Source organism: Miniopterus natalensis, chromosome 11 (assembly GCF_054644295.1).
Source record: "Miniopterus natalensis isolate mMinNat1 chromosome 11, mMinNat1.hap1, whole genome shotgun sequence".
Lineage (NCBI taxonomy): Eukaryota > Metazoa > Chordata > Mammalia > Chiroptera > Miniopteridae > Miniopterus > Miniopterus natalensis.
The window spans coordinates 67,649,745-67,664,700 of NC_142091.1; the positions used below are offsets into that span (position 1 = coordinate 67,649,745).

At 38.3% G+C, this 14,956-nt stretch overlaps 1 protein-coding gene across 2 annotated transcripts in view; it reads left to right on the forward strand.

Moving 5' to 3' along the window:
* CSTPP1 (centriolar satellite-associated tubulin polyglutamylase complex regulator 1) overlaps positions 1-14,956 on the forward strand; it is a 133,988-nt gene that overhangs the window by 57,467 nt on the left and 61,565 nt on the right. For both annotated transcript variants that reach the window (XM_016204023.2, XM_016204022.2), the window contains exon 3: positions 186-316. In XM_016204023.2, coding sequence (XP_016059509.1) covers positions 186-316 — 131 coding nt within the window. The remainder of the gene's footprint in view (positions 1-185; positions 317-14,956) is intronic.

The window sequence follows — 14,956 nt, forward strand, 5'->3', positions numbered from 1 at the left end:
TGTGGTTATGTGAAGAGACTTCCTTCTAGATGGACTTGGTCTAATCTATAGTTCAGAGCTTTGTTGGAGAAAAACTGTTTTCCCCCTTTTAGACAGTGGTTCTGCCTCGTCTTGATCTTTCACTCTGACTTCAGCCTTCCGTAATTATGCATCTAATGGTGATTTCTTGATTTTCCTCTTTGCAGTTTTACCAGTGTATGTCAGGGAACTCACATTCTCTTTCGGGAATTCAGCTTCATCCAAGCCACCCCTCACAACAGGGCATCATTCCTTCGGGCCTTCTGGAGATGCTTCCGAACTGTGGGCAAAAACGGTGGTAAGTTTTCCCAGATCCTTTTCTGGCCTTCTTTTCTTCCCTCTGAACTTCCATCTTCCTTTTGTTCCTGTAAATACTGTTTGAGTGCCTGCTATTGAAGGTTCTGGGCACACCTTACTTTTGAGGAACCCTCTGTCTTGTGTCAGAGATACTACCTCCTCCATTCCTATGACCTTCACATCATCATCACTAATGAGTGTATTGAGAGCCAAGTGAGGCTCTGAACACTTTACTTGCAGTAATTGACTTACTTTTCATGTCTCTCTTTGGTAGATACTGTAACCCTCATTTTATAACTAATGAAACTGCAGATCAGAGGGGTTAACTAACTTGGCAAAGTTCAACAGTAAATGCTGCGGCCGGATTTATACCCAGGCAGTCTGGCCCCAGAGCCTTAGCTCTTGGCAGATATTAAAATACCATTCAGTAAATTCAAGAAGTGATGTGAATGCAAAGAAAGAAACTCCTGAGTAGGGGGTGGGATAGGGATACTATTGTTAGAGAATGGGGAGAGAGAGGATTAGAGAAGCTTCTCCTGAGAACTGGCTGTTTGATCTAAGTTGGGAAGGAAGAGTATGAGTTGTCCACATGGGTAAAGGAGAGAAGGGCATTCTGGATAGAGCATATGCTGTGGTATAGAAGCATAAAAGAACCTGGAATATTTAAGAAACTGAGAAGATCAGAATGGCTAGAGTTTGTGAAGAAGGTGAGGGGAGATGAGCCAGTAATGGAATAAAAGAATGTCAGGTACTGAAAGACATTTTTTGCCATAAAAAAGGGTATTTTATGTAGGTATTATATTTGTATTTTATTCTGTAGGTACTATATGAAGGATTTTAGAAACCTGGTGTGATGATACCTGAATTCTAGAAAGAGCATTCTAGAGGCAGTATGGAAATGGCTTAGAGGGCAAGCCTGGAAGCTGGGAGCATAGTTTGCAGTAGTTGAGGTGAGAAATATCAAGAGCCAAAACTAAGGCAGCCTCCATAGAGATGGAAGGGATACTTTCAGAGATAGGATCCACAGGACTTGGTGATTTGGTTTGGCCTGTAAGATGAGTGAGAAAACCAGTAATACATTTCCAGGTAAGAAATTATCCATCTCCACAACTTTTTCATCTTTCCAAACTGAAACTCTGTACCCATTAAACACTAACTCTTCATTCTCCCCTTCCTCCAGCCCCTGGGAACCACTATTCTACTTTCTGTCTCTATGAGTTGGACTCTACTAGGTATCTCATATTAGTGGAATCATATTTATCCTTTTGTGACTGACATTTCATTTAATATAATGTCCTCAGAGTTCATACATGTTGTGGCAAGTGTCAGAATTTCCTTCCTTTTTAAGGCTAAATAATACTCCATTGTATATGTATACATTTTATTGTCCATTCATCCATTGATGGACACTTGAGTTGTTTCCACCGTTTGGCTGATATGAATAATATAAGTTTTTGAAAGTTGATATTTCTTTGGGACACAGTTAAAAAGCTTCAGTAGGGAGCAGGAAATATAGTTCAGGTTCTTGAAATAAAGATTTGGGGAAGTAGGTTCTAGAACTGCAGATTTTGAGAAGTAGAATAAAGTTGACTAAAGTAAGTTTTTCATTTCACCTTCCAAATCCTCAAGATAAGAGCTATGTGCATTGGAAAATGCAAGTTGTTCATACTGTTGGTTTGGCATATTCTGATTATAATCTAAAGAAAATATTAAGGAAAACACTGATTGAAAATGTCTTTATTGAGACTTTAAAGATCTTGGTAGATGATGGGCAAAAGGTACCCACTGAGAGCTTCTTTTTAAAAATGGAATTAGATCCTTACATTCAGAATATTGAAACAGATTAAATTGCTCCAAAATTTTCTGATTTAGAATCTCTACATCAAAACCTTGGTTCACATCTGCTTTTAAGGGCCTGTTTCTATTCCCACCTTCATATTATATGTTATTTCAAATTAGTAGTGAATACCTTTAAAACAGTTTCTTTAGTAGAGGAAGGCATAAACTATTTCCTTTCATTTAACAAATATTTCTGGTAGACTTACCATGTGCCTGGCACTGGGGTGAGAGTAAGCGAACAGGTACACTCCCTGCTTTCATTGAATATACAAGATCCCCCATCCTGCTCTAATGGATGCTACTGCTACTTTATATATAGCTACTGAAACTTTTTTTCTAAAATTCCTTCTACAAAAATAAATAAGTAGCCCAGCCGGGCATGGCTCAGCGGTTGAGCATCGACCTAGGATCCAGGCAATCAGGGTTCGATTCCCAGTCAGGGCACATGCCCGAGTTGCGGGGTCAAACCCCAGTCGGGGGCGTGTGGGAGGCAGCCGATCAGTGACTCTCTCATCATTGATGTTTCCATCTCTCTCTCTCTCTCTCCTTTCCTCTCTCTGAAATCAATAAAGATATATTTTAAAAATAAATAAGTAAATAAGTAAATAAATAAATGAACACCTTCTACCTAGTGTCTTATTAGATCATTTCTACTATCCTAAGAAATAAGGTAGATATTATTGTGCCCGTTTTATAAATAATGGAATTGTGTAACTTGTACGATTGCACAGTGGATTAGTAACAAAGGTAGAAATAGAACTCAGATTTACTAATTTGCTAATGTGCTACTTCTACTGTTTCTAGTATTCTGGTCACACATTGGCTTCTGTGACATGCAGTCTAGAGATCATCCATCTCAATTACACTATTGTGCAAGAAAGACTTAGTGTGCCAAGAATAACATTATCTCCTTTACAGAATATATGTACTAGAGGGCAAAAATCAGTGTGACCCAATTTTAAGTGAACTACCTTAGAAAAACTAACCCATTGGTCTCTGCATAAACAAAACTGGGAGCTGTGAATGTATAGGTGAAGTTTGTACACTTTTATCAGAACCTGTCTTTCCCACTCCTTTCCATTCCCTTAATCAGTCAGCAAATATGTATGAAATACTCGCTATATTGAAGAACGGTGCACATAGAGATGATTTCTGTGAAATAGCACATGGAGATAACTATGGAAAACAGTCTTTAAATGTCCTTTTTTCTCTTCCTAATTTAGAAGTGGGGCCTCTTCAAGAATTTATTTACTATCACAAGGGATCCATATAGCATGTGGATTCTTAAGCAGATGTGGGTTTCTTTATCTTTCTTATAGCAGCTGCCAGTGATTCGTCCAGCTGCTGAGAGGGAGCACCTCCAAGTTCTCCCTGTTTCTCCTGTGCTATAAACAAAACCTAGATGTTATGCTTGATGTTTTTTGCTGTGCTCCTTAATCAGACAATTTCTGATTTCTTAAAGACCGAAGGCAACATTTGTGTCTAGATGATACTAAAATCTTTGGTTTTGAATAGTTTTAATATATTCTCAGTTTCTTCCAGGAAACTTTAGAATACTTTTCAGTCCCAGAATGTGTCAGTCCCCAATTTTAATCCAAAATGAGCAAAAACATTCAGAGGCAAAGTTCCAAAAGAAAGTATTAAGCACCATTTTTTCTATTAGAATGCCAAGTCCCAGGCTCGTAGTCATTGGAGTCTCTACTGTGTTATTCTCCTGCAGACAAGACAGCTTCTTAGGGCACCGTGTACATATTAGAGCACTCTCAAGAGGAGATAACTTCTGGGGAAAGAAGAGCAGAGTTCCAGCGTAGTACATCTAAAACCAAAGTAAGTTATAGAAAACTAGGGACCTGATCCCTACAGAAACAGTTTATCCAAGTTTTTAGTAAGTACTGGGAAGCAGTATCATTTCTGCAAATCTTGAGTATTGAATAATGCTAATTTTCATATGTCTGAATTTCAAATAACCTCATGAAGGCTATAGTGAATCGCTTGATATGAAGCAACTTTAAACTCTTGGAAGCAAAAAAAAAAAAAATCTATTCAAACACAGTAACTCTTTAAAATTCAACTTCTCACTTTGGTATTTCTTTCAGTGTAGAAAGATTAATCTGAATTTTCCAAGTCTGGCAAAAAATTAAAATTCCCTTCAAGTAAATCTTCACTTCTGTTTAGGGATATTGGCTCAAAAAGAGCTTTTGTCCATAGTCTATTTTCACAGTTTATTAGAATTTAATTTTGAGCTTTGTGCTTTTATCAATGAATATATAATTTCATTTAATAAAACAGTGATAGTTACTTCCTCTTCTGCCCATGAAGTGCCTACTAAGGGAACTGTCCTCTTGGCATAAACAACTGGAAAATCAGACAATGTCCAATTGTATGAAACAGGACTGTGGTCTCTGAGAGGCAGTTGCCAAGGGACAGTACAGGGAAGAAGATCATCAAAGAGCCCGGCAGTCTTTGACTGTTGAGGAGTTGAGTTGAGGAGGCAGAGATTGGGGTTTAGGGAAACCAAGATGGCCAGAATTTGTAGGGCAGAGTACCAGAGAGGAGGGAGTAAGTACCTCAGTAAGTTCTAGAGAGCTACAAGCAGATATTTGAGCCTTTGGCTATAAACTCTGCACATGTGTGGGTTGGAAAAAGAGCCACCAGAAAACAGTAGGCCAAATAATTCCTGGAATATACACAGGGCTAAGGGTAGTTCATACTTCCACCAGCCAGAGTTGAGAAACCTCAAAATACACAGGACATTGGCATTGGATAGAGTCCTCAGCAGCTTAAAAGCAAAAAAGATTCAACTGATAGGCATGTAACTTAATTGTATACCTAAACAAAATTAATAGTCCTAAAGGAATTCAATAAAATCTAACACTCAACAATATAAAATTCACAAAGTCTAGCATCCAATTAAAAATTACCAGACATTAAAAGGGGCAGGAAATATGACCCATAACTAGGAGAAACAAATTAATCAATTGAAACAAAGACCCAGAAATGACACTCTCTGATTTTCTGTTCGTTTGTGCCAGGAGGACAGTTCCCTTAGTAGGTACTTCTCCATGGGTAGAACAGGAAGTACCTATTACTATTTTATTAAGTGAAATTATATATTTATTAGCTAATAAGGACCTTTGAACGGTTATTTTAAATCATATAAATATGACCAAATATGTAAAGGAAAACATGAATCTGACTAGGAGACAAATGGAAGATAGTAAAAAGATCCAGATGGAATTTCTAAACATAGAAAAGACAGTATCAGAAATGAAATAATATTAATATCAATCGACATTTATTAAGTGCTTCCTATATAGATTATCTCATTTTTCTTCACAACAATCCTATGTGGTAGGTACTTCTGTTATATTCTTTATATAGAAAATGAAACTGCGATTTAGAAGTTCAATAACTTGTTCTAGGTCCCACACCTAATAAGTGGAAAAGCTAATGCCGAAGAAGCCAGAAAGCTGACTAGAGAGAGTGTTACCTTTTTAATGTGTTCTCCATCAGATAGTGTATGAGATGCTTGAAATACAAGTGAGTAAAAGGAAATACTTGCCCTCAAGGAGCTCACATTCCAGAAGAAACAGAGCAGCCTAGAAATAGTTTCCACAGAGTATAAGTGATGATTAGAGCCGTGTGTAAGATGCAGTGACAGCACAAGGAAGGAAGGAAGCTTTTCCTGCAGAAGCTGGGAAAGGCTAGAAAGGAGCAAAAGTAGTTGGGATGGATCTTGGAGTGGTGAAAGCTGTTAAGCAAATAAGGAATACATTCTAAAAAAAGAAAGATTTTTGAAAATACAATGATATGGAACAACATGGTTCCTTTGGGAAACACTAAGGAACCTTAGATTTCCTTAGGTGCTTAGCACATATGAAGGAAATCAGTAGAATTTGTGCGGTATTCCCATGTATGACTCTGGCAAAGCACAGAAGGTAGACTGAAAGGCAAGTAGTAAGACCGAAGACAAAACCCAGCTAGGAGCCTGTTGCAGCAGAGCAGGAAGGGGCATGGAGATGCAGGGCTGTCCGAGGAGCGGGGACCGGACCTGCCGCTGAGTGGGGGAGGCGTGGGAGAGGAGTCGGGACGAATACCAGGAGCTACAGCACCGCCACTTTTCATCCCTCCCTTTCTTTTTTCCTTTCCTCTTTTTCCTTTCACTTTTTATATTTTACTCTGAATTCACTGTGGTTTTGTCTTCATAGTATAGGCACATTCATTCATTCATTCAACAAACATTTACGTATCCGTTGCTAATGATAAAGCAGTGAGTTGAAGAGACAGTTTCCTGCTGTCATGGAGTTGTGGTCTAATCTGAGATTTGAAAAAGAAATTCCGGCCTTTTTCAAAGGAGCTCACATTGTAGGAATCAGGGAATTGCAGTGGGTCTTAATTATCACATGATAAAACTGTTACTTTTTCCTAACATATCTAATGTGATAGTGGGTGAAGTGATCTCAAGGAAAAGTGCAGCCAATTTAGGCTGAAGTAAAAGCTTTTGGTCCGACTTCTCTGTGTAATTGCCTGAGACTCCACTTGATTTTGCATCTCTAATCTTCATCCGCCCCACTAAACCGTTCTGAGGGGCAGCAGTGCTTGCCTCAGAAGGGGGGTGGCTGGCTGGTTTGAAATATTAAAGAATATTCATTAGTTTTGTAATTTTAAAAGTAAACAAACAAAAATCCTTCCATGTAATCTTTTCACACCTATGGTTTCCTCTTCACCTGCTCCCACCAGTGCCACGCCTCCCTCATTTTCCCCAGAAACCTGATGTGGCCAATAAACAACTTCAACCTTAAACTCCTATTTCCTAGCTCCTATTTCACTTATTTCTCCTCAGCTCCTAATTTTCCTTTTATTTTTACTTCCTTCATCAAAATCTTTTCTCCAGGGAGAACATTGCCATTTGATGTCCCCTCAAAGCTTTCACCTCACTACCTCCAATAACTTTACTCTCTCCGTTTAATTTCCCCTTTTTTCTATTCTGGTTATTTGGGGCCATCACACATGTCACACAAGCATTCCTGGAATGCTTCTGTCGCCTCCTCTTCTCCCATCCAATCCGTACGTGCTGTGCTCCATACGTGATGCCCTTAGGTTGCTAACCTCTCTTCACCCATTAGGCTCTAATTTAAAGGTCAGCTCCTTAGAGGAGCCTGTTCTGTGACCCCTTTCTCGTCTGAATTGGATCCTTTCATGGTTCTCCGCGTCACACTATAATATTTAGTCGCATCATTTATTATAGTTTCTGACTAAATATTTTTCGGATGACTCTTTACTTACCATTCATTTTCCTTATTAAATTGTAAATTTTATGAGGTTGAGAACCCTTTTTGTTATACCAATAACTCTGTTCCCAGCACCTAGAATATGTAAATGATTTCCATTGTCCTTTCACATGAAGGCTCACCGTTTCCCAGCCGCTGTACAGGAGATAAATTATTCAGTGGATTATATTCTCATCTCTTTTTTTAGGGGTAGCATTGGTTTTGAAATCTGCTTTATACTACCTTTTCAAATTGTATAGGAGCCTCAACTTAAAATTATAATAGCTCCCAGTTATTGACCACCAAGTATGTGCAAGGCATTTGCATGTTTGACCTTCATGTTCAAAGTATCCCACTAAAAACCGGCTCATTGAAAGCTATACTATATTAAATGACACCTAACTGAAATATTTAGCACTCATGGGTGCTAAATCCATGCAAGGATGAGAAAGATCTAGGTTATGATCTGTATGCTGACGTTGAACATTGGTGAGGATCTGTCTAAGAGCGCCTCTTTTCCTTCCTTTGTATTCTGGATCCAGCCTTTGTGCTATGAAAGAGATCACAAGCTCGTGGCCAGCTGACTACACATGCCTTGGACTGCAGATATGTTTTCTTTGGTTCGCAGTGTTAAAAATAGTTTTTAAAAAACTTAGATGCCAACATTTAATGTAAAAATCTCGATTCACTTACAGAATGGAAAATCCAATACCATGCCCACATTCCAACAGGGAGACAGTTTGCCAGGGCTGAGGTGCAGCTGCTCCCTTCAGACTTGGGCATGTGGTCTCAGATTTACCACCATCCCCAGCTGCCTTGCTTCACCTGCTTACGTTTCCTGCCCGGCCTCTATAGGCATTTAGTTTGCTCCCATTGCTAGAACTCCTTAGTCCATTTATAATCACTTGAAAGGTAGAGTTACACTGTCAGTTCAGAACAAGGAGTCAGGAGCTTACTCCTCAACTAGATTCTCTTTCTCTTTTCTCCTTGTTATCATGATGTCTCAAAAATTTTTAGAATTAGAAGTCATCTCGTCTTGAAACTAGGTCTAGGGATTTTTAAATATATTTTTTTCTCTATTGTGGTAAAATATATACAACGTAAAATTTACTATCCTAACCACTTTTTAAATTGAGGAATCCTTTTTTTAGGTGGTAACCTATAAATAACATAAAATTGGCCATTTTAACCATTTCTAAGTGTACAGTTCAGTGGCATTAACTGTATTTACACTGTTGTGCAGCCATCACCACCTTCCATCTCCCTAGCTCTTTTCTTCCCAAACTGAAACTTTTTGCTCATTAAAAAATAACTCCCCATTCCCCTCTCCTCAATCCTCTGATAACCCTGTTTTACTTTCTGTCTGTATGTATTTGACTGTTATAACTACCTCATATAACTGAAATCATACAATATTAGTCCTTTTGCGTCTCACTTATTTCACTAAGCATGATATTTTCACAGCTGTTGTAGTGTATATCCAAATTTCATTGCTTTCTATGGCTGAATAATATTCCATTGTGTGTATATATCATATTTTATTTAACCATTCATCTGTCAATGGACACTTGGGTTGTTTCTACCTTTTGGCTATTGTGAATAACACTGCTATGAACATAGGTGTACAAGTTATCTGTTTGAGTGCCTGTGTTTGCTTCTTGGGTATATACTTAGGAGTGGAGTTGCTGGATCGTGTGATAAACCTATGTTTAATTTTTTAAGAAGTTGCCATACTGTTTTCTACAGTGGCTTCACTATTTTACATTTCCCCAGCAATTCACAAGGGTTCCAATTTTTTCTGATCCTCACTAAAACTTGCTATTTCCTGTTGTTTTGTTAATAGGCATCCAAATGGTTGTGAAGTGATAACTCATTGTGGTTTTGATTTGTATTTCCCTAATGACTAATTAATGATGTCAAACATCTTTTCATGTGCTTGTTGGCCATTTGTATATCTTCTTTGGAAAAATGTCTGTATAAGTTCATAGCCCATTTTTTAAATTGCTTTGTTTATTTTTCATTGTTTGAGTTGTAGTTCTTTATATATTCTGGATGTGAATCCCTTATTAGGTATAAGATTTGCAAATATTTTCTCTTATTCTGTAGGTTGTCTTCTAGCTTTCCCTATAGTATCCTTTGATGTACAGAAGGTCTTAATTTTAACAAAGTCTGATTTATCTATTTTTCTTTTCTTCCCTGTGCTTTTGGTGTCATATCTATGAAATCATTGCCAAATCCAACATCATGAAGATATTAGATTATTACATTGTTTTCTTCTGAGTTTTATAGTCTTAGCTCTTAAGTGTAGGTCTTTGATCCTTTGAGTTAATTTTTGTATAAGATGTAAGGTAAAGGTCCACCTGCCTTCTTTTGCATGTGGATATCCAATTTTCCCAGCACCACTTGTTATAAAAAGACTTGTTGAACAGTCCTTTCCCCAATAAATAGTATCCTTGGCACCCTTGTTGAACATCAGCTGAGCATATAGGTATTTCTGGGCCCTATTCTATGCCAGTGGTTTATATGTCTATCTTTATGCCAATATTACGTATGCTAATAATATGTTTAATTATTATGGCTTTGTATTAAGTTTCAAATTTGAGAAGTTTGAGTCCTCCAACTTTATTTTTCTTTTGTGAGATGGTCCTGGCTATTTGGGACCCCTTGCAGTACCTTATAAATTTGAGGATTGGGTGTTCTATTTCTGTGGAAAAAGGCTGTTATACATTATAGTTTTGGTGGAGACTGCTGAATCTGTAGAGTGCTTTGGATATTATTGATATCTTAACAATGTTAAGTCTTCCTATTCATGCACATAGGATGTCTTTCCATTTACTTAGGTCTTCTTTAATTTTACTCAGCAGTTTTCAGTGTGCAAGTCTTGCACCTTCTTAATTAGATTTAGCCCTAAGTATTTTATTGTTTTCATGCAATTGTAAATGGTACTGTTGTTCTTAGTTTCCTTTTTGCATTTTTTATGCTAGTTTATATAAATGTAATTGATTTTTGTACATTGATTTTGTATCTTGCATCTTTGCAGAATTCATTTATTACCTATAATAGTGTGTGTGTATGTGTGCGTGTGTAATCTTTAGGGTTTTCTACATAGAAAATTATATCACTTTAAAATAAAGGTAGTTTTACCTTTTCCTTTCCCATTTGGATGCTTTTTATTTATTTTTCTTGCCTGATTCCTCTGGTTCGAACTTCCTGGGCTATGTTAGGTGGAAGTGGCAAAACCAGGCACCCTTGTTGTTCATGTTCTTTGTGTTCGGGGAAAGCTTTCCTGCATTGCGCTTTAAGATAAAACTATGTAAAGAAAATTGTGATTCACAAAGATAAGTAGCAGCAAATACTAATACATTTGTTTTTAACATCTTGAAAGACAGTGCCTTTATTTTACTGGGAAGCAAAATCTCAATGGATTGAGAAAATGCTCCAGAGAATGGTAGTTTTACAGCTTATTTTATACATTATAATCAAAAGAGGAGGCATAAGAAAAGTTACTTAAAATTCATTGGTGGTAGATTAAGAGGGTGGGGAAAAAGCAAAGTGGGGAGCCCTGGCCATTGTGGCTTAGTTGGTTGAGCATCATCCTGGGCACTGAAAGGTTGCTCTCCATCCCGGTCAGAGCACATGCCCAGGTTGCAGGTTCTATCCCCAGTTGTGGTGCGAGTGGGAGGCAACCCACCGATGTTTCTCTCTCTGAAATCAATAAAAAAATAAATTTAAAAAAACCCACAAAAGCAAAGTGGGAAAATCTTTGGGATTGGATAAAAAGTCAATCAGAGAGACACATACTTCTTTTACATTGGTGGGTACAGTATAGTTCATAATTAACACATACAGCACACAAAGATTGTATACAGGGGAACAAGGTAACAATGAGGGGTTCTGTGATCTTGCCCTCTGGTGCCGTGGGTGAGCCCTGACGGGTCTGGAAAAGGTTGCTCTGATATTCCAAAAGTGTGTCGTCTTAGATCCAGAAAAATAGAGAGGCTCAGTTAAGGTAAAGATTGACCTTTGTCAAGGAAGCTACAGGCCTAGAACAAGACTACCCGCCATGACTTGCTTTTAGTTAGGAATTTTTATGTGCAAACCAGCATATGTGGTTACTTTCAGTCTCTGAGTTTGTAGGGCCTGTCATGCTGGCCTCCCTTGAGCTTGTTAGATTTAGTATGTGGTCCCTTTTTCATCCACAGAGGTTATCAAACCTATTCTCTAAAGTACATTTACCAGAAAAGGGAATGGTATCTCTTAGGCTTCAGAAATCCCTTGCTGTCGTGGCTCTGTTAGAAAAGAAACAAAATGACTAAATTAAAGTTTGCACACCATGAATCAGAATAAAACCACCTTAGGTTAAAGATGTCAATTAAATAAACCATACTCTAATTTGGTTGTTTTGGTGGGTTTTAGGCTGGAAGTATATAAAAGCAAGTATAAGCAGTGTTGAAAATTTAATCTTTTCCAGTTTTATTTTTCTTGGCATAACCTGCTCGTCATTCCCACTGCCACCACCTGACCCTAATTTAGAACTCTAATTAAACACATTGGAGAGGTTGTCAAAATGACAGCTTTCTTGATCCCATCTCCAGCCTACGAGATCAGAATCAGCAGGGGAGGGGCTTGGAAATTTATATTTTAAAAAACATTTCTGGTGATTCTTATTATTGCTTGAACATGGCAAACATTGAATAAATTAACTTTTTTCTTTGTTGCAATCCTTGCTCTGTATTAGTGGTTTTCAACCCTGGTTGCATATTAAGTTCACTTAGGGAGCTTTTCAAAATACTAATGCCCAGACCAATTAATCAGACTAATCATAATTTTTTGGGTTGGGGCCTATGGAAATTTTTTGAAATGTTTTAAGTAAAAAAAAAAATTTTGTTGCAGTATAACATATATAGAGAAATGTGCAAAATAGTAAATGTACAGCTCAATGGATTTCTACAAAATAAACATACTTCTGTAATGTCCATCCAAATAAAAATAGAGAACCTTACCAGCATCCTAGATGCCTCTCCCAGCCCCTTCCCTGCCCCCCAGTCATTAATTCCCTCTTGGGTAACCACGAGTCTAACTTTTATCACCATAAACTAGATGCGACTGGGTTTGAACTTTGGGCAGCCAGAACCATAGAACATGCACTCTTCAGTGTCTGGCTTCTTTTGCTCAACATTGTGTTTCTGGTTTGTTGTCGGATTTGTCTTCAGTTTGTTCTTTTTTATTGTTGTACAGAATTCCATTTTATGTATAAACCACAGCTCATCTATTCATTCTATAGTAGGGGGCATTGGAATTGTTTTCAGTTTGGGACTAGTACAAACAATGTTGCTATAAACATGCTTTTATATGTCTCTTAATGTATAGATTTCTCTTAGGTATGTACTTAGTAGTGGAATTGTTGAGAATGTGTATGCTCAGCTTTAGCACATATTCCCAGATTTCTAAAGTGATCGTACCATTATCCACATTCAACTGCAGTTATGAGAGTTCCTGTTGCTCTGCAGCTTTTTGTGGGGCCCACACATTTTAAAAGCTCTGCAGATAATTTCAATACACTCTGAAGCTTGAGAACTACTACAAGACCTTTTATAAATATAATTCTGTAAAGCACAGGCAGGCCTGGGCTTGTCACCCCTGCTTATAACATCAATGGTTCTGTATTGCCTAGTAATGAAATAGGAATTACATTACATTACATTTTAGGCCACTCGTGATCTAACCCCAGCTTTTCCAACCCCTACTCTCATATTCATAGCCTACATTCTCACCACACGCTCACTTTCCCCCTAACACTCCTTAACATTTCCCCTTGCACACCTTTGTTTATGCTTTTCTATCTGTGTAGAACATTCTCGAATGTCTGTCACATTCCTGCCCATCCTCAACTAGACCCAGCTCAAATAACACATCTTCCAAGAGTCCTTGTGATTCCCGCTTCCTCCCCTCCTTGCCCTCCCTTACCTCCATTGGAAAGTGGGCTCTCTTATTGCACTTATCATATCTTATGTTAACTTATATGTTTACTGGCAAACATATATCTCTACTAAGATATTGCATGGGGTTAAGAATAAATCAGTTTTGCCCGGCCAGACATGGCTCAGTGGTTGAGCGTCGACCTAGGATCCAGGCAATCGGGGTTCGATTCCCGGTCAGGGCACATGCCCGGGTTGCGGGCTCGATCCCCAGTCGGGGACGTCCAGGAGGCAGCCGATCAATGACTCTCTCATCATTGATGTTTCTATCTCTCTCTCTCCCTCTCCTTTCCTATGTCTGAAATCAATAAAGATATATTAAAAAAAAAAAAAAAAGAAATCAGTTTTTATGTCTTTGCTACCTCTGCATCTAGATTCTAAATTTGTGATATCAAGCTTCATGGGAAGCTCTAAAGAGAAAGACTTAAGAGTTAAGTGGCCCTAGGTTCAAGTGACCTTTTTATTGCATATAACTATATGACCATAGTCAAGTTACTTTTTCTAGGCCTCAGTTTTCTCTTCTGTAATATGGGTTGTTTACTACTTCCAGTGTTGTAAAAACTAAATGAAATGATGGACTAAAGCATTTAGTAATTTTTCATCTAATAGCTGTCCCATAGATGCCAAGTTGCTTTTGTCATTGTTATAAGTATCAATGTTAGCTCCCTTGAGGACTGAGACAGCATATTTTATCTCTGAATCTCCAGTCAGTGCCTTTGCTTGTGGTAGGTGCTCAGTAAATGCTGGGTAAATAAGTTAATGCCTGCTGGATGATTGGATGGGCCATGCTTATTTATAGTCCATTTCCAATAAGTTCAGCCTGTCTTGGAAGGAGCAGTTGAAATTTCAATTTAACCATCAGATAGAGACAGAAAGTAGGGCTTCTATTACAAACTTTAAAAACTATATTAAAAAGGCCAAATCCCCAGTTTAACCATGCAACAGCTGCCCTCCTTCTGCTGCCAGGAATTAGGGAAAACCCTCCAAGAGCTATTTGCTGTTTGTTTGTTCATCTTCTGATAAACATGCCATAACTTGGGGAGAGCACACACTTCCCCTGCAGGCAAGTGTGGGTTTGATAAGTTGCATGTAGCAGCAATAGGAAGAAATCCCCCACTCTGAGGGAGAGGTTCTTACAGGGACTCAGCTAAACCCATTTGAAGTTTTGCTGAGTTATTTACTAAGATGAAGGGACTGGGTGTGGTAGGTCTGAGATTCCTCCTGGGAAGTCACTTCAAGAATCTCCTTAATTTCCTTGCCCTTCATCTTTGTTCTCTGGCTTCAGTGCAAGGGTGCAGTCAGTCGCACCCAGTTGGCTGCTGTTCCCAGCACCGAATTCTTTGAAGCCGGCTGTTGCAGCCAAGGATTCCCTACCCTGTTCTTTTCCTCTTGCCCTGATTTAAAAAACAGCTCTGCAAATTCTCATCTGGCATGGAGATTGATGAGAAGGAACTTTGTGGCTTGCAAGCTGTTTTTCTGGATATATGGGACCAAAAGGGGCCTTTAGAAATTTATCATTTCTCGAAAACCCAATATTGATGGATTTTACATGCA